The 20,481-nt window shown below is 33.9% G+C and overlaps 2 protein-coding genes and 1 long non-coding RNA gene across 8 annotated transcripts in view; 2 read left to right on the top strand and 1 right to left on the bottom strand.

The window, feature by feature from the left end:
* Positions 1 to 4,993, top strand: part of LOC114324839 (xanthine dehydrogenase) — a 57,382-nt gene extending 52,389 nt beyond the window's left edge. For both annotated transcript variants that reach the window (XM_050651864.1, XM_050651866.1), the window contains exons 18-21: positions 480 to 661; positions 730 to 897; positions 1,028 to 1,141; positions 4,818 to 4,993. In XM_050651864.1, coding sequence (XP_050507821.1) covers positions 480 to 661; positions 730 to 897; positions 1,028 to 1,141; positions 4,818 to 4,888 — 535 coding nt within the window. In that variant the 3' untranslated portion in view covers positions 4,889 to 4,993. The remainder of the gene's footprint in view (positions 1 to 479; positions 662 to 729; positions 898 to 1,027; positions 1,142 to 4,817) is intronic.
* A 1,780-nt stretch (positions 4,994 to 6,773) lies between these two features.
* The window catches only part of LOC114324838 (protein singed wings 2), a 98,007-nt gene continuing 84,299 nt past the window's right edge, over positions 6,774 to 20,481 (bottom strand). For all 4 annotated transcript variants that reach the window (XM_050651874.1, XM_028272714.2, XM_028272716.2 and 1 more), the window contains 2 exons: positions 13,756 to 13,848; positions 6,774 to 7,046 (listed from right to left, as the gene is read on the bottom strand). In XM_050651874.1, the coding sequence (XP_050507831.1) occupies positions 6,861 to 7,046; positions 13,756 to 13,848 (279 nt within the window). In that variant the 3' untranslated portion in view covers positions 6,774 to 6,860. The remainder of the gene's footprint in view (positions 7,047 to 13,755; positions 13,849 to 20,481) is intronic.
* Positions 15,162 to 19,357, top strand: LOC126885327 (uncharacterized). Of its 2 annotated transcripts, none has more exons than XR_007698388.1 (2): positions 15,162 to 15,402; positions 19,123 to 19,357. It is a non-coding gene; the product is annotated as an uncharacterized LOC126885327 (long non-coding RNA). The 2 variants fall into 2 exon arrangements; XR_007698389.1 differs by having other exon boundaries at positions 15,162 to 18,556.

The raw sequence follows: 20,481 nt of genomic DNA, 5'->3' as shown, positions 1-20,481 counted from the left end.
TAACCGTCACTTGACTCTTTGACACTTCTAAAAGATGGCCAAAATGGACGAAGTTTTCGTCAAATGTTCGTAATACGTGTATTTGATTGGCTAGAAAAAACGCGCATTCTAAATATCAACGAATCAAACGTAGGTTAGGAATAGACATCTTATGTATATGTATAACCATTATAATGCTGCATTATTTTTGTGTTTAATCACGGAGCTACCGCTTTTTCCGTCTCATCTAACTTAATGCATTAGAGAGAAATCGAAAAACTGTGACGCACTGAAAAATGATCATGAGAACAAGAATATTATGCTAATGCTGAAAATAGGGAGTTGGGAATTTATTTTTCTATTTGCTCAAGTATTTTTCTTCCTACTTTAAGTGCGGCAGAAATGGGGTTATTTTCATTGAACTTGACTGAAGCTATTTTATATCCATTTTAGTCCACTTAGCATTACTGTTTAAGTTAATACTGCTCTTATATTTATAGCTTTGGTACTGAAGACCCCATGATCCAAAAATATCCCATATATGGTATTTGTTGCACAACCGTTGAAGTAGATTTGCTGACAGGCAAACATGAAATGCTGCAAGTGGATATTATCGAGGATTTAGGAGAAAGTATGAGCCCGTTGGTAGACATAGGCCAAATTGAAGGAGCATTTGTAATGGGTATGTTTATATTGGAAAAAGTTTTAATTCACTTGTCTACTAGTACATAACTTGAGTTCATTTTTAAGGTGTCGGCTATTTTACAACCGAAGAATTGATTTTTGATAAAGATGGTCAACTCTTGACTAACAGAACATGGACATACAAACCACCTGGTGCGAAAGATATTCCTCAGAAATTTAATGTAAAGTTCGCTGAAAACAGTCCCAATCCAGTTGGAGTTTTGAAGTCCAAAGGTATAACAATTTAAATATGTGTTACTAAAATGTTTTCGATTTAGGAAACTGTCTTTTATATGTACTAGTCTATAGTATTATTATAAGTTGATGTAAGCAGATGCTTGAACCATGTTTTGTTTATTTTTAGCTGTAGCTGAACCGCCCTTGTGTTTAACAGTATCAGTCCCACTTGCTATTCGGCATGCACTGGCTTCTGCTAGGCAGAATTCTGACGCAACCAAAGCATTAACGGCACCAGTTGGTGAGTACTAGATCCCTCAGAAGGTTAATGTCATAATTATATCAAAATTGGATAATGGATAATAAAGGGATCTCAAAGGAAGACGTTTAAAAATATTTAGATATCTTCTTCTTTCTTTGTGTGCCGTGCTTGTTTTCAAGCGTTTGCTATCGTCGTATTAATAAGCTGATGAAATGTTTTTCGGTCAGCAGCTATGTGAAACAATTCCTGGACCGTTCGACCTGTCCATTGTCTAATGTTAGGCAGCCAAGATAGTTGTTTTCTTCCGACCCAGCGTTCTTTCGATTTTATCCTGATATGAATGATAAACCGTAGTAAGCGATATTTAGATCCTCTCATTATATGATCAAAGTATTGAACGTTCTCATTTTTATGATGTTGATCAATTTTCCCTCTGTGTTTCATCAGCATGATCTCTAATACCCGTTCGCTTTAGATATGTGTGCTGTCCACGAGATTCTGAGCATACGACGCTCCACTAACACCACAACTCAAACGCTTCTAATTTCTTAAGATTTTTTATTTTTATTGTCCAGGTTTCACATCCATAGGACCAGTCGTAGAACTTTAATACTTTTAGACGTGTGGTCAATGACAGACTTTCACTGCACAATACAGAGCACCAGCTAATAAAGCTTTCGTGCAAGTTATTTTCTATGTCGTGCAATGTTTTCATCATTTTCACGACATCTAAATAAACTAAAATAACCATTTTGATATAGGTATCCTGAAAATTTCGGGTTATAAGATATCGTTCATGTTATCTTTCGTGAGATCAACAGTAACAAAATGCTAGACGCAATGGAAAAGACATATTTTGACGCATATTCGACATATGATAATAAATAAAAATATAGATAATATTTCACAATCATTATCATCATAATTGGCTCTTGAATCTTGGCCTGCTCGATCAGGAGTCACTCCCTCGATTCCTGGCAACTTCCCTCCTTCTTCCGACCCTTAGAATCTTACGGTCTTCTTCCAAATCGTTAACTCATCTTCTACGCGGTCGTTCTATACTTCTTCTGCTCTCTAGGTTTGAGAATGTTAATACCTTCGTATACTCACGATTAGAGATTTAACATATCGGAAAAAACGGGAAAAATTGGGAAAAACAGGTTTTTTCCGTTTTTTTTCCAGACCATTGGAAAAATTGGAAAAAATGGGAAAATTTGGATATTTTTTAATGGAGATTTGAAACGTGAAAAAATACAAGTTTTAAAGTGTTTTAAATATATTTTGTAAAAATAAATGGAGGAATATCTTTAAAAATATTTATTAATATCTCTAACATATAAGTACATATAGTCCGTCCGCTATAACTTTTCCCATGCGGTACGATTCATTTTCAATAAAATTAAGTCAAAACATAAATTGAAACAAACGTCGATGTGTATATACATTTTGTATACTATATACTACACACATCGGCGTACGTTTCACTTTCTGTTTTGACTTAATTTTATTGAAAATGAATCGTACCGCATGGGAAAAGTTATAGTGGACGGACATACATGTATACCTATAGGGTCAAAAATTATAATTTTTATCTAATAATGGAAAGTATAAAAACCCAAACTACAAAGGTTAACTACATTATTTAATCAAAGCGTTCAGTCGTATATTTTCATCTTAGTCGGAATCTGAATCATCAGACCAAGCATCTGATTCAGACTCAATCTCCGCTTCATCATCCTGGACGGAAAAAACAACAAGATTGTTTCTGCAAGAATCTGGAAATATAACCTATACCAAAAGAGCTTTTACATCACGAAGCTATTTAATTATTGATAAATAATTACGAATTTAAAATTTTACTTGAAAATTACAGTTATTGTTGGAAAAACCCTCATTTTCCGAGGAAAATTTTCGTCGAAGTAAATCAGTCAAAACATTTCTCTATGCACAATTTAATTACGGTGAATTTTTACTTGGGTGTTTTTGGTGTAAAGTTAAAATCCTTGGAGTTATAGAGCAAAAATTGAAAAAACACTATTTTCAGGCGTCATTTTGTTTATGAAAAAGTAGCACACTATCTGCGGACTTTGCATATTATTAAATAGAATCATAAGATTCGATTCCAGTAATAAAATTCCAAAAATAACTTTTCCCAAAAATGGCCTATTCTCCGATAATCTGCCCATATTATTGTAATTGAATGAGTATACAGTATTTTATATAGAATAAGTATACAGTATGTTATACAGATAATTTAAATCTTCAAAATTAGTAATAGTAATAAAAATATGCATGGAAACTGAAATCAAACCTTCAAAACACTAAAAGCTATTCCAATTCCAAATTTATAAAATATTTATTTACCAGAAACCAGCACAAACACTTGGTCAAAAACTAACAATTTTCAAAACAAAGACACTCAATTATTTTACAGCAAAGTTTCACTTTGTTCAACGCATTGACTGCGCATAAGGCTAAACTACTAAAATGCGTGCTTTAAAATAATTTTAACAAAACGTGCCATTCTTGAAGAATCTCCGAAATTAACCATAGTTTTCCCAGAATCACCGAAAATCGAGGGGTATTTTATTTACCGAGAACTAATCCTACAGAGCCGTACCTTGCAAGTATGTACTTCTGTTTGATTCATATTAATGATAAATTCAGTAACTAAAACACTGTTATCGTGTATATAAAAAATTTCAATTATTCCGAATTTTTCCATTTTTTCCTGTTTTTTTCGGAAAAAACAGGTTTTTTTCCGGCACCCAATTTTTCCGGAAATTTTAAATCTCTACCCATGATCTAACCTCTCGGCAATGTGGCCAGTCCATCTTAGGCCCTGCACCTTAACAAATTTCGGTACCCCGTCAAAATAGCCCCGTCAAAAAAGCTCCGACAAAATAGCCCCGACATAATATCCCGCACACAAAATAGCCTGCAGACAAAATAGCCGCGTAATAATAGCCCGCCGACAAAATAGCCCCGACAAAATAGCCCCGAAAAAAAAGCGCTTCCTTCAGAATTCATCATGAAATAATTTCTTAAAAATACATTTTTTCGGAAATGGTAATTATCCTCTATTCAGATGTTTATCTTAACTACATTAAATAAAAATTGTCTTTTCAGAGAACTCGAGTCCTGTCTTTCCTGCCTCTTGGAAGTTTGAACATTTAAGTTAAGCGAAAATCAATGTAAATTTATGATATAAACATTTTTTTCTGTTTTCGGGCAACAGTAAAATGCATTTTAAATTAAATAAATTAAATACATTCTTCCTTTTTGTCAAATAATTTAAATTAAAAAAAAGTTTTTTGACACCTTGTATAAATAATTATGTAATTGTTTATAAGAGGCTGTTTTAGCCGGGGCTATTTTAGCCGGGGCTGTTTTGACCGGGGCTATTTTGTGTGCGATCTATTTTGTCGGGGCTATTTTGTTTGTGGGCTATTTTGTCGAGGCTATTTTGTGTTCGGGCTATTTTGACGGGGCTTTTTTGACGGGGCTGTTTTGACCGGGCTATTTTGACGGGTCACGCAAATTTCACAATATCTGGACCTATGATAGCTGGTATAATTAAAAGTTCGACGCGAAAGGCCACTTTCATTTATGGCCCCAAAAGTCGTACGAAGTATTTTCCTCTTTTTAAAATTTTTTTTTCAAAATTTTTATATTTACTTTTTGTTTATATTTATATTTCACATTTTATTTTTAGATGGACCACTAACAGTTGAGAAGGTATTCCTTAATGCACTGAATGATTATAAGCAGTATGTTTTAAACTAATAGAAATGTTAATTCAATATATAATATGTAGTACTAAGCATAAATATTTGTAGCTTTTTTGTCTATTACGTAATATTGTTAAATAAATAAATACGGTGAAGGATTTCCGGTGCACTACTTTTATTTTTCAGTTATATTGCGTTAAAACCTTTACAACCTATGACCTATGGTATTAAAAAACAAAAATATAAACGTGCTCAAAAAATAGGTTGTCATCTTCTATTTGTGGTTCTTCCCAAAGATACTCCATGAGAATTTACAAGCTATATGAGAGTAAAATTTCCTCCAACCAGTTCGGGTTCATAAAATACTGTTGGTACGAGAGGGGCTTTGTTAAAAGAGGGGTAAAAAGATATTTTACTAAACGGCTTCCGGCTAAATAACATCAGCTATGCAGATGACACCATGGTATTTTCGGATAACCTAGAAGTTCTTAAGAACAAAATTACGTATTACAGTAATGTAAACGTAAGGAAGACAAAGCGCGTGATAATTAGCAAGAAAAACCTCCAATGGAGAGAGTGACGCACGGCAACTATCTCTGTACCATAATAAATTAAGAATGGACCAAGAACCAGGAGATAAGAGCCATTAGAAGAGCTAGATTTACCTTCAACCGGATGGAGCTTTCTTTAAGAGCACTCTCATCGTATAAAAGTAACAATTCTGCGATACTACGTCTTCTCTGTTCATTTTTATGGTGTTGAATCGTGTGGACCTTGAACAGATATATGTAGAAGATTGGAAGCATTTCAGTAGCGGATCCAGGGAAGGGCGATGGAGGCGATCGGCACCCCCTCTATAACCAAGTTATGTAAAAATATTCTATAAACATTCATTTATTTTTCATAGAAATTTAGCCAATCGGCCCCCCTCTTGAAGATGTTGGATCCTGCTGGATCTGCCACTGAAGCATTTGATATGTGGCTTTATCGGAGAATATTTAAGATCTTGTGGACTGATCGAAGGACCTGAGGACCTCCTCCCTCACACATGAGGAGATCCTAAAAATAATGAAGAAAAACCGAGAGGTAGCTACTGACCATCATCAAATCTCGAAAGTTACAATACTTCGAACACATTATGCGAAATGAATCCAGATATGCATCACCCATCCTGCAATTCTCCTACAAGCCATACTACAAGGAAAATATCTGGAAAGCAAGGCCTAGAAAGAAGAGGAACATCCTGGTTAAAGAATCTCAAAACCTGGATCCAGACAACACCTAATCCGCGCTATGCAGATGAGATCAAGATTGCCATTGCCAGGATAATCGCCAACATTCATCACGGATAGATATCTACATCAAGAAGGTGTTCAATACACCTCAATGTTTTCTTTACTTCAGACTAGTTTTATTAATTTCAGTACGGCTAATAGTTAATATTGATAGGCTTCTTTTAATATATAAAGTAACTATGTACCTATTTTGTTTTACTGGACGTTTTCGAACTAAGACGTGGAATTTGTCCCTGTTTTTCTAGTGTCTTAGGACTATAGATCTTATTTTGTAAGTTCAGTCACAGTATAATGCTAAATAATCAGTAGCGTCACTCCGTGAAAATTCTTTGTTCCCTATGTTCCATTTTGGCGCATCAACAACAATTTTAGTCCTTCGCGCAGATGAATGACAACTGACGGCATTCTAAGTTTGCCGTGATTGGTCGTATCGTCGCGCATTCAATTTTTTCTCAGGAATGGATTGCAAAATTGAAAGCGTCAAAATTCGAGAGTGAATTAACTGATTCTTTAGCATTAAACAGTGGCTCAGTTTTATGTCTTAGGTAAAAAAGTTTTTTAGCAATCACATATTGTAAGTGACTTCCTGAGTGTCTGATTGTCTCTCTGCTATGCTAGGATGCCTATTGAAGGATAGAAAACGTATATAATTAAAAATATATTAATTTTATATACAATATCTACAAAATTGGTCATAAATACAACTAACACGTAGAACTAAATATTAGTCAGCTAAGGCATTCTGGATACTATCCATGGAAGTTTCCCCGACTTCTTGAAATGGTAGTAGTCATAAGCTAGTTTGCCCAAAATAAAAATTATGAGGCTGGCCAGGACCGCATTTAGGAGATCCAGACCCTCTTGTAAAGAGAAATCCGTTGAGACGATGCAGACTGAGCTTCTTGACAAATTTATAATCTGAAAAATATGAAAATATACACTAATCATAAAAAGAGTCACATAGGTAATTTTTAAAATAGGAAAAAAGTTTAAAAGTAGTTTTAAGTTTTAGCAGAATGTTATAATACTCGTCTATGGTCTTCTTAAGGTGTCTATAATTCCATAACATTTCAAGTTGAAGCGTGTTTTTGCCGAAAAAACAAAGTAAACAAATCGTTGGTAAGAGAGAATAATATTTATTTTGGACATTTGCGTTCGAGAATTTGATCTGTGCACTATATCTGCTTGATTTTTTAATAACGAGGTGCGTTGATTGGGATATTAACGATTGGCTAATAGTAGCTCGGAAATCACCTTACTGCAGCCGGCCCAAGCCCGGATAAAAGAGGAGGGTTGAGCGGAGGGTTAACTACCCACCCTCGGAAAAAGAAGCTAGTTATGAAAACTGCAACTCTGCCTCGGAACCAGACGGATAAACACAAAAAACGACCAATACAATGTAAAAGGAATATGAATATTGGAACTTGAAACGTCCAGAGTTGGTACAGACCTGGAGCTGCCACAAATGCTGTGGAACAACTGGATAACATAGGAATGGATATAACAGCAGTCCAAGAAATAAGATGGCCAGACGATGGAAATATAAAAATAAGTAAATCCACCATCTTCTTCAGCGGTAACAAAAACGGAAGACATGAATTTGGAACGGGCTTTGTGATTAGAGACGGTCTAGTACAGAATATACTAAATTTCAAACCTATAAACGAAAGGATATGCCACATCAGAATGAAGGGAGAACGACACAACATTTATATCATCTCAGCTCATGCACCAACGGAAGAGAAGGATGAAGATATCAAGGATGACTTCTACGACGCCCTAGAAAGAATGATAGATACGATGCCCAAACAAGATATGCTCATACTCTGCGTGAGATTTTAATGCTAAAATAGGCAAAGAACCTAGCCTACATCCCACAATCGGTAAACATAGCCTCCACAATATATCCAACGATAATGGCTTAAGACTCACAGAAACTGCAGCAGCTAATAATATGTTAATAAAGTCAACTATGTTTCCGCATAAAGACATTCATAAGCAAACCTGGATCTCAAACGACCATATTACGCGAAACCAAATTGACCACATCATTGTAGATGCCCGACATGGGAGCAATATCATAGACGTAAGAAGCCTCAGAAGAATATACGGAGACACAGATCATTACTTAGTCAGAGCAAAAGTCAAATCGAGAATATCTAGCCACAAATACAACAAAACAACAATGAACCCACAATGGAACATGGACGAAATGCAGAATACAGAGAAACATCAAAAATATATAGAACAACTTGAACAAACCTTGAACTCTGAAATAGTTTACAATGATATAGAAGAGCTGTGGGAAACGACTGCCGAAATAATAACCGAGACTGCCGACAAGATCTTTGGAAGGACTAGGCAGAAGAGGGCAAAAACATGGTATGACGAGGAATGTCGTAAACTGCTGGAAAAAAGACAAATCGTAAGGAAGACATGGATACAACTACAAACAGACAAAAATAAAAAGGAATACGACGACTGCCGAAAAGAAACAAGAAAAATGATACGCACAAAGAAAAGAAACTATGAACAACAAAAATATGAAGCTATGGAGAGAGATCGACCCAAACCAGGCTCCAGAGAATTCTATAAAGCAATTTCCACTGAGAAAAGAGGACATAGAACCAATTCTATCCATACACTGAGAGACAATCAAGGTGATATGATAATCGGCGATAAAGAACTAACAGAAGAATGGAAAGAGTATTTCAGGGACCTTCTCAACATCATACAGGAAGAACAGCACAAAGAAGAGATCTATATCACAGCGGAGATGCCCGTCCAAAATCCCTCTTTTGAAGAAACCCAAAAGGCGTTAAATAGGCTGAAAAATCACAAAGCGCCGGGTACGGACGAGATACCAGCAGAACTTCTGAAATATGGTTGGAGAGGCACTACATCGCCAAATCCACGACTTAATAACACAAATATGGTTAGAAGAAAGGATACCAGCAAGATGGAAGGAAAACATAGTGCCCATCTACACAAAAGGGGACAAAACAAAATGCGCGAATTATAGAGGAATTCCACTCCTAAACACGGCATATACCGGTCACGGTGACGGTCAACACCTTTAATTTCGAAAGAGTACAACGTTTTAAGTATCTGGGGGCCATAATCACAGGTGACAACGATGTTACTGAAGAAATAAAAGACAGAATCCAATCAGCAAATCGCTGTCTATTCGCACTGGATAAGCTTATAAATAGCACTAGATAAGCAAAAATAAATATTAACATGAAAGAAGAGAGAAAAAGAATATTTTAAAAAACAACGCGAATAGATGCCTTTAAATTAAAAACAAATGAAGAGCAATTCCGAGAGGTCTTAGCGGATAAGTTCAAATATGATCCTTCACATAATCAAGATGAAATTGACGAAATTAACAAAAACATCAATAAGAACCTTCTCGAAGCCGGACTAAAGGTCGCAAAGAAAACAAGTACTAAAGAAGACAAAATAAGCAACGACACTAAACAACTAATGACGGAAAGACGACAACTACTAACGCAAAACAAACGCCATACTCAAGAATACATAGAACTTAATAAAACAATTAGAAAAGAACTAAAACGCGACTTACAAAAATGGAACGAGAACTTAATAGAGCGAGTCATTGAAAACAACAGAGGCTTAAAATGTCTAAGACCGGCACTGGGTGTTCAAAAAATCATCAAAATTAAAGACGCCAATAGTAAGGAAGAGAAGGACAAATATAAAATTACAAAAATAGTCGAAGACTTCTACAAAAGCTTGTACAGCTCCCAAAGCCAGCCTAATGAATCAACAAAGGTGAACATCAAAAGAAAAATAAAAAACGTGGGATCAGAAGTACTACCAAATATAAAGGGATTCGAAATAGAAAGAGCTTTAAAAGAACTAAAAAATAATAAAGCTCCAGGACAGGACGGTATAATTGCTGAGCTCTTGAAAACAAGCAAAACAGTAACAATCCCTATACTAACAGAGCTATTTAATAAATGTCTTCATAATAGCAAGATCCCTAAAGACTGGAACGAAAGTCTAGTAATAATTTTACACAAAAAAGGGGACAAATGTGACCTACAGAATTATAGACCGATATCGTTGCTCAGTCAAGTATACAAACTATTCATGAGAATTATTAACAACCGGTTGACCTACAAAATGGACAATTACCAACCAGTGGAACAGGCTGGCTTCCGCAAAGGATATAGTACATCAGACCATCTGCTGACAATGAGAACATTGATAGAGAAGGCAAATGAATACCAACTACCCGTATTTCTTGCCTTCGTAGACTATGAAAAGGCGTTTGATAGTATCGAGATGTGGGCCATAGAACAAGCTATTAATAATTGTAGAATAGATTCGAGATATAGACAACTAATACATAATATATATGAAAATGCAACTATGATAGTACAACTAGACGAAAATACAAATCCCATCCCTATTAAGAGAGGCGTGAGACAAGGAGACGTAATATCGCCAAAGCTTTTCAACCTAGCACTAGAAGACGTCTTCAAAACGACAAATTGGTCAACCTATGGCATTAACGTTAATGGCAAGAAGCTAAACCACCTCAGATTCGCTGACGACATTGTGATTATAGCGAGCTCATTCGAGGAACTGCAAATTATGATGGAGGAACTCGCAGGCAGCTCCCAATACGTCGGCCTGAAAATGAACATGAAGAAAACAAAAATAATGACAAACACAGATGACCCCAGACGCATAACTATAAATGGCAGTGAGATAGAAAAAATCCAGGAATATATCTACCTAGGCCAAATCCTGAAACTAGACAAAGAAAACCAAAGTGCGGAAATTAATAGAAGAGCAAGACTAGCATGGGCAGGATTTGGAAAACTTGGTTGGATACTTAAGAACCGCAAAATACCTCAATATTTGAGAACCAAAGTGTTCAACCAGTGCATCCTTCCTATCATGACATATGGGTGTCAAACCTGGACCCTAACCAAGGCAAATATGAATAAACTAGCCACAACACAAAGAGCTATGGAAAGAGCAATGTTAGGTATACGACTGTCAGATAAAAAGAGGAACGACTGGGTAAGATCAAAAACAAAAGTCGAGGACATAACAACAAAAGTTGCCAAACTTAAATGGAGCTTCGCAGGCCACACTGTTAGACAAAAAGACCAACGTTGGAATGCAACGATACAACATTGGAGACCTTACCAAAGTAAACGACCGAGAGGAAGACCACAGATGAGATGGGTTGATGATATTAAAAGAGTAGCCGGAACGAATTGGAAATATGTTGCTCAGGATAGAGACCGATGGAAGGAGTTGGGAGAGGCCTATGTCCAAACGTGGACGATAGAAGGCTAAGAAGAAGAAGAAGAAGAAGAAGCTTATAAAATCAAAAAATCTTACAAGAAGTTCCAAGATCAAAATTTATAAATCCATCGTCAGACCAGTACTAATATATGGATGCGAAACGTGGACCATGACCAAATCAAACGAAAAAAGCTCAGACGTTTTAAACGAAAAATACTTGAAACATTTTCGGACCTCACCACGACATTAACAAAAACCAGTATAGGATCAGAACCAACATCGAATTAAAAGCACTTTACAATGACACCGATATTGTCCAAGAAATTAAATCACAGCGACTAAGATGGGCAGGCCACGTGCACAGATTTCATAACGAAAGACTTGTAAAACTGGTATAGGAGGAGATTCCTACAGGCAAAAGACCACTTGGACGTCCCAGAATGCGATGGAGAGATAACATCCAAGGAGATCTCCGGAAAATGAACATTCCATTTGACCCTAGGTTGATGGAAGGCCGAAGAAATTGGAAGAAAGTTGTACAGTCAGCCAGGACCCACGCAGGGTTGTAGCGCTACGTGATGATGATGAATATTTTTTTAATGATGAATCAAGATTTGCTCTATGTTGATCCGACAGACATATTCCAGTTTACAGACACGCCGGTGAGCGATTTGCTCAGTGTAACATAAGAGCAACCAGAAATTTTGGAGATAGCTAGATTATGATATGAGGAGACATCTGCTTTCGAGGGTCGTACAGCAATAACAGTATTTCGTAGGGGATCCCTGTCAGCTGATTGGTATACAAGAGAGACTCTTGAAAAAAATGTCGTGCCCTTTGTTCCAATTGTTGGAGATAATTTCGTCCTTATGTAAGACAACGCTCGCCCGCACGTGCTAGAATAACAATTCAATATCTTCAAGAGGCTGGTATTCAAGTTCTTGATTAGCCAGCAGTCAGCTCAGACCTAAACTCAATTGAGCATGTTCATCAATAGGGATTTGTAATAGTCTTCCAACTATGACATACTTCTGGGGTTTAACCTGCTTGTTCCTTTGTGCTCTTTTCTGAGGTTTCCTATAAACCTCCATATACATACATGGGTGTAACAAAAATACAGGTCATAAATTAAACCACATATTCTGGGACCAAAAATAGTTCGAATGAACCTAACTAACCTTAGTACAAATATGCACACAAAAAAAGTTACAGCCCTTTGAAGTTACAAAATGAAAATAGATTTTTTCGAATATATCGAAAACTATTAGAGATTTTTTATTCAAAATGGACATGTGGCATTCTTATGGCAAGAACATCTTAAAGAAAAATTATAGTGAAATTTGTGCACCCCATAAAAATTTTATGGGGGTTTGGTTCCCTTAAACCCCCCCAAACTTTTGTGTCCGTTTCAAATAAATTATTATTCTGATGCCATTAGTTAAATTAAATATTTTTAAAACTTTTTTAACTCTTGGTATTTTTTCGAGAAGACAGTTTTTATCGAGTTGCGGCTTCTTTTTTAATATGTTTACATAAAAATTTTATGAGGGTTTTGTTCCCTTAAACCCCCCAAATGTTTGTGTACGTTCCAATTAAACTATTACTGCGGTACCGTTAGTTAAACACAGTGTTTTTAAAACTTTTTTGCCTCTTTGTATTTTTTTGATAAAGCATCTTTTATCGAGATGTGGCTTCTTTTTTAATATGGTTCAAAATATACCTAAAATTGTAAATCATAAATAAATTTTCATATTATTACCAAGTCTCCATAATCGTACTTTACCATATACAAATATGTGGTGGATTTGACAAATATTCAAATATCTCGATAAAAACTGACTTTTGGAAAAAGTACTAAGAGACAAAAAAGTTTTTAAAAACTTGTGTTTAACTAAAGGCGCTACAATAATAATTAAATTGAAACGTACACAAAAGTTTGGGGAGGTTTAAAGGAACCAAACCCCCATAAAATTTTTATGGGGTGTCCAAATTTCATTATAATTTTTTCTTAAAATACTACCGCCATAACAATACCACATGTCCATTTTTAATAAAAAATCTCTAATAGTTTTCGATATATTGGAAAAAATCGATTTTCATTTTGTAACTTTAAAGGGCTATAACTCTTTTTGTGTGCACATTTGTACTAAGGTAAGTTATGTTTAATCGAACTATTTTAGGTCCCAGAATACGGGATTAAATTTATGACCTGTATTTTTGTTACATCCTGTATGTTTTGACATTATTTTGTAAATTCTCGCAAATTCGCGCAACTTCTCTATTAGATCGGTAGTTAATGAGCAGCTTTCGTAGAAGAAATCTTAAAAATTTTACTTACCGGTTTTAAGGAATTTTCATCATTTCTCATATAAGAACACTTCACATCTCTTAAGTCATCAATTTGAAAAGAATATTTTTGTAAAACCAGTTCCTAAAATAATATACAGAATTTTAAAAATACACAGAATATAAAATAAGTTATAGGCATACGTGCATGAGATATATACCTAACAGAATAGGGAACTTGCACATTTTTTTTATTAGATAATAATGTTCAGTTTTGTTTAAAAATGAGATTTCCAAAATTTCACGCTTCAAAATCTCGTAATAACTTAGAAATACATATTTAAAGTCTTCAGCGGTATAAAATAGTTCAAACGGCACGTGACGTCACATAGTTTTGCATTAGTTTTTATTATGGTTATATTTCGCTGTGTCTAGGTATACGCTAACGTGTACGCAAATAAAAAAGTTAGGTAGACGCGAATTAAACTTCATCAAGCCAGTGACGTCATTATTTAGCTTGCGCAGTGACTATATATTTTGGTACATGCTATTTTGATATGTTTAGTGTTTGTTTGATGGAAACATATTTGTTAAGGGAAGGGAAGCAGAACTATTCAGATGTTTCAAACTTAATTGTAATAAATCAATGTGTATATATAAAAGTATATATTTATGTCAGCAAAATAATTATATGTATTTAGTTGACATGACATGTAGGTACAAAATATTGTTAAAATAATTTTTATACGTAAGTGAATTATTATAATCAACTATTCTAAATGCAAAATAAGCCACAATTTAACTAAAAAAAATATTTTATTAACGTTTAGACGTCCAAATCGGATGTCATTGTCAAAATAAAAAATTAGTCAGATTAAATAAATTATTAGAAAAAATTTTTTACTAAGCAACAACATTTTTGTTTAATTTAATAATATTTTGTATTTTGACAACGACATCCGGTTTAGAAGTCGAAACTTTAATAAAATCAATTTTTTAGTTAAATTGTGGCTTAGTTCCCATTTAGAATAGTTGATTACAAAAGTGCCACAAGGATAATAGCTTCAAAACAAGTTAATTATTATTGTGAAAGCTTTAGGTCTTCCTTTTATTTTAATCTTTTACGGTAATACTATTTCATTTATAACTAAAAAAAATATATATTAATTTATAGTCTCTTATCTTTTGCGTACTGTTTTAAAATGTTCTTAAACTCATTAAAAGAACTAAATAATTGTCCGCACTCCGTAGTTAATTTAAAAACAAACACTAAACAAATAAAAAATAAGAAATCACTGACACTCTAACTTTTTTATTTGCGTACACGTTAGCGTATACCAGTGTGCGTCTTGGAAGAGTGTTGCCATCGTATACGCTAAAAGCTGATTGGCTCCGCCATCTTTTGCTCAGATTTCCGGATTAATTTGGAAGGGGTAAACAGATGATGAGTTGTTTATTTTTCGTTTACTCTACTCTAGTTTAACCTCACTTAACTAGATAGATCGAGAAATATTAAATTACTATTACTATATTATTCAGGTTGAAAAATGCCTTCTTCTAAGGTAAAAGGTTGCGAAGTCGATTGGGGAAAAATAATGTGAAAATGAATTCTTTCCCAAAAGAATCTGAACGACGGAAAGTGTGGATTAAAAATATAGGGTTAAAACAAGATCCAAACAAATATGCTGTTGTTTGTGAAGTAAGTTCTTCAAGTAAAATTAATTGAGTATTTGCATTTGATGCATTCTCTTTATAATATTTATATCATTAAAAAATATTGTATTCAATTTTTGAATGTTTAGGAACACTACTTCTGACATGTGGAAAAAAGTTGGCAAGATGGCAGCAGAAAATTAAAATGCAATGCTGTACCAACAATATTTAGAGAAGAAAGCGAAAGTATTTAATTATTTATATTGGTTTTTTGTTTATTCACCAATTTAACACCTATAGATATTTGTATAACAAGAGAGCGAAGTGCACCTTTTCCTCCCAAGAATAAAGTTTACTAGTTTACTACAGTAATCATTCAAGGGAGGAAAAGGCACTTCTCCCATGTTATACATTTTTCCACCTCCCTCAAATAAGTCATTTTTCCATTTTTAAAATATTTATATAACTGTTGATTGAATACATGAATCATAATTGAATACAGGAATTTATGTATTCAATCAACAATAGAACTAACAAAATTTATTAGACAACTAAAACTAACAAGTAGGTACAGTATAACTATCAAATTATTAATGAAAAATTTTTAAATCAAAATAACAATTTACTGTTTTTACCATTTTGCAACATCTATAAATAAAATTTAAAATGTATGGATACTTACCTAATACAAAATAGAGTAATAGTATAGGGTGTCAATAAGTTATTTCATCTATGCTATGACATAGTATGACGTCAACATCACTTACTTTTACTCCCTAGGGATTAAAAGTACTTTGTTTCCCTAGGGAGAAAAAATATGACTATGCTCCCTACAATGAGGCCAGGAAATGTATACTTTGGATAGAGGTAGGTGGGAAAATCTGTTTTATTCAGTTATTGTGATTTGTTTCTTACAATCAGTTTGTTCTAGCACGAGTTTCAAACGGTCTGAAACCATTAGCGAATAGTGGACCAGCACGAGTAGAGGGGATAGCACTCGTAACTGTATTATGTTCTCTCACTGACCAACTGTTTGCTGACTAGTTCGACTGTTTGCTAGAACAAACCTATTATTCAAACAAAATGTCCTCTACGTCAGACTGATCAGAATTTTAAAAATGTGTCATATCAATCAAATCAAAAAATTTAAAAAATTGTTCCTTTAACCATTTTTAGTGGAAATAATAACAGTACTTATATTGGATCAGAGAGCCACCCAATTCATTGTTAAAGTATGATAAACTAAAAGTTAAACAATGAGGCATGCACTTCATATTATATTTAATGAAATATAACCCACTGGTACTCATACAAACTTGACGGCAAGCAAATTCAACAATTTTTTCCTCATTTATTAGTTTTTCACTACCGTTAAGTTTGGAAACAAGCGCTGTTGCCAAATAAAAACATATACAGTCGGAAAAATGAAAGAATACCCATGAACGATCACATCAATCACATATTTTGTATTTGCTGTTTTTTTTTTTCATAAATAATAAATGAGAGAGATAGATTATTAATAATCTGAATAATATGTGATTGATGTGATCGTTCATGGGTATTCTTTCATTTTTTCGACGGTATGTATTTACCACAGCAACTACAGGTGACACTGTTTCTCTTTGTCTTTAAGAGTGTGAAACAAAGATAACTACAGTGGGAAAAATAAAGAATACCCATGAACGATCACATCGATCACTTATTTTGTGTTTCCTATCTTTTTCTATAACAAACGTTTATTATTTATAGAAAAAGACAACAAACATAAATTAAGTGATTGATGTGATCGTTCATGGGTATTCTTTCATTTTTCCAACTGTATCTGTAATATACGCTGAGCTCATAGGTAGAGGGGATAATTAAAAAATCGTGAGAGCCAGTAGTGACAAGTCTGTAAACCTTTACTGGAAATTTGACATAAATGTCAAAGTCAATAATTTAAAATTGAAATTAAAAACATTAATTAGAAAAAATATTAGTTGGTCAAAGCTGTGGTATATATTTTTATCTTAAGTATACTTACGGTTTAAATACTGAATTAAGTTTTTTTAATATTTTGTAATATCTAATTATAATTAGATATAAATCATCTAAGCGCCATCTACACGATAATTGTGAATGTATCTGAAGTAAGAAATTAATATTTCATTAAGAGAATGTTAAAACAGTTAGCAAAATTTTTAAAAAATCGATTACAATTTAATTACTTTTTTGCGTTGTAAATATTAAGCGATAAAATTAAATAATAAATTTAAAAATTACTGGTGAAAGTTGAATTAGTAATCCGCTAGGAGCGACACCAGCGAAGCTCAGAGTGTATAAGTGGGTGCATTTGGACGACCATAGCGGCTGACTGTCAGCAGAAATCGGCTGGGTGGTTGTATCCAGCTGTGATAGGGAAAGCTTAGTAAATCTCTCAGCAGCTGACTTCCAGCGGTGACGTCTGACAGCTACTGCTGGCTCAGCTGTCCAGCCGCTGTGGTCATCCGAACGCACCCAGTGTCAGTCATGTTTTCCTATAGTATAGAAGGCTTAGATAGAAGGTTATGTAAGATTTTTGTTTGTTTATTTTTTCTTCTTCTTTTGTGGCCTTTGGAAGCTGTGCCCATTTAGCCAGCAACATTTCTTAAAATTAATGCCTAACTAAACCTACCATACAAGAAAACCATTACGAACCTAAACGACCAATCAAGGATACGGAAGGGAAAGTAAAGTTATTTAAAAAATAAACCGTTGTTAAAATATAAACTAAACAAATAAAATATAAATTGAAAACAATAATTTGACATTATAAATGTAACCTCCAATATTATGACAGACGTCAGTTACCATGACATCATATATTATACTCGTCACTAATTCTAGCCAATGAAATGCTTGCTGTAATAGGAATGGCATATCAAAAAAATCTGACTATTCTCTATATATTTTTTCAAATTTAGAATATGGCAACAAGGGGAAAGTTATGTGCATTCCTCATTGTTTGACTTTTCCTATATCTTTAGTATCAGGTCATCATACAATACAAATACTTCCTGCAATGATTGGAAGTAATGCAGAACAAGAATTGAATTTGGAATCGCCGAGAAAAAGGATTGGTGTACAAAATAAGAAAGTATATAAAGGACAACAAACATCTTCCATAAGCAATCAAAATTGTATAACTGAAATTCAGGAAATAGATTCTGCTCCACCTTTAGGTATAAAAAATATTTTGACGTTTTTTTTTTTTAGTACACAATTTAATTTACCATCTGATCATGAAGCTATAAGTAAATGGTGTGAATGTTGAACACATGAGGTAGAAGCTGCCATGTGGCAACTCTCCTGTATAATATATTTTATATTAGTTCACATAAATAGTTAATTTATTAAGTCTGTTGGCCATGGTTTCTTCAGTCACCGTTCAAATCCAGGAGGGGTATTTAGCAGTCTTGATTCGTTACTTGGATGATCCGTTGTCCATCAAGGAAGTTTCTTGTGATTATTCTAATTTCTTCCTCTACCAAGGATGTGGCAGAGTCATCTTGTATAGGGTTTTGTTCAAGTTTAAACACTTTTTTGCGCCAGTCCAGAGCTGTCTGCCAGCGCTGTCTTGAATAGAAAGGTGGTCTATTTTTCATGCCACTGGCATTCCAGTGAGACTGGCACCAGTTTCTGGATACATGTAAATGTTACTTTATTTTATGTAAATATTATTTTCATTCTAGAATCAAAGGGAGACTCTTTTAACGGGTAAATGACGCTATCATTCTTTTTGTTCTAGAAAAACTGTAAATAGTATTTAAGGCAACGATTGTGAATGAGTGAGAAGTCTAATAAAGCCACGACGAGATACTGTATCAGAGCGTACGATTTGGAGGTATTTTTGATTAGATAAATTTTGTAAAGTACAATATAAATTAGATTTGATAATGTGTAGTATTTCCTAATAAATTAAATACTATTAAGTGTTTATTGTTCGTGTAAGTTAGTGTGGTAAATAAATAATATGAAGTAAGTCTGTGTATTTAAATTAATATAAGTGTTCTTATTTAAAAATAAATAAAGTCAAGTCAAAATAAATATTAATGCCTAAAAATCAAATTAGTAAAGTCGCTCACATGTCACTAGCAAAGAAACTTGTCAGCTTTTTGTTTCCGGTTGATTTGGACAGGTTAAGAATTTAAAGTGGTAACACTACATGTTAAATCAATCATTTTAAATTGTTTACAGTTTTACTTACAGTAGGAGATGTAACATACTTTTTTTTACCAGTATGCAAAAATTAAAAATCTTTCATAGATATTGATTCACCACTCAAGAACTAACAAATTGTGAAGAGCACAAATATGCCTGTACTTCGTTATCTGTCCAGGGCCGATATCAATTGATTGATTAATTAACAGTTTTTAGGTTTCCATACTTCTAAAGGAAAAACGGACCCTTATAGGCTCACTATATACTTATACTATGGCCAAAAAGCGGTAGTGAGAATAGAAGACATAACATCAGAAGAAATAGAAATGAAAAAAAAAGGTGTTCGACAAGGGTGTATACGTTCACCAATATTATTTAATATATAGGTACTCGGAAGACATATTAAGTAAGACAATGGATGAAATAAACATAGGCATTAGAATTAATGGCATGATCATAAATAACCTGAGATACGCTGATGGTACAGTTCTTTTAGCCGAATCACATGAAAACCTACAGATACTGCTTACTTAATAAAGTGACCGCAGTAAGTGGAGAATATGGACTATCACTTAACATAAGCTTTATTCCAGCAATGTTCCATTAATTTTATCTGTCTCTTCCACATTAACCAAGAAGAGGTGTTGAAATTTCTGATACACCAGCTATTCGTGATGAATAATGAGTAATACAGACTTAAAAATTCATACAGACCTAGCAGTCATTACTTAGCTTTTGATTAAAATTGACAAATCTAAACGCACAAGTGGTCTATTACTTTTCTGTCCAAAAAACGTTTATATGTTTTTTGTCATTTTGAATTAAACACCTATAAGTTCGTTTATGCTTTATGTTTCTAGCTTGATTCTATTTTTGAAGTTATTAGGTGCGATTGGGAAAAATGTTGTGAGTTTTTTATAAAACTAACAGTATGCACTATTGTGCA

The sequence above is a fragment of the Diabrotica virgifera genome, chromosome 5 (assembly GCF_917563875.1).
Source record: "Diabrotica virgifera virgifera chromosome 5, PGI_DIABVI_V3a".
NCBI lineage: Eukaryota > Metazoa > Arthropoda > Insecta > Coleoptera > Chrysomelidae > Diabrotica > Diabrotica virgifera.
The sequence above is the reverse complement of the archived record's forward strand: the minus strand, read 5'-3'. Positions and strand labels throughout refer to the sequence as shown.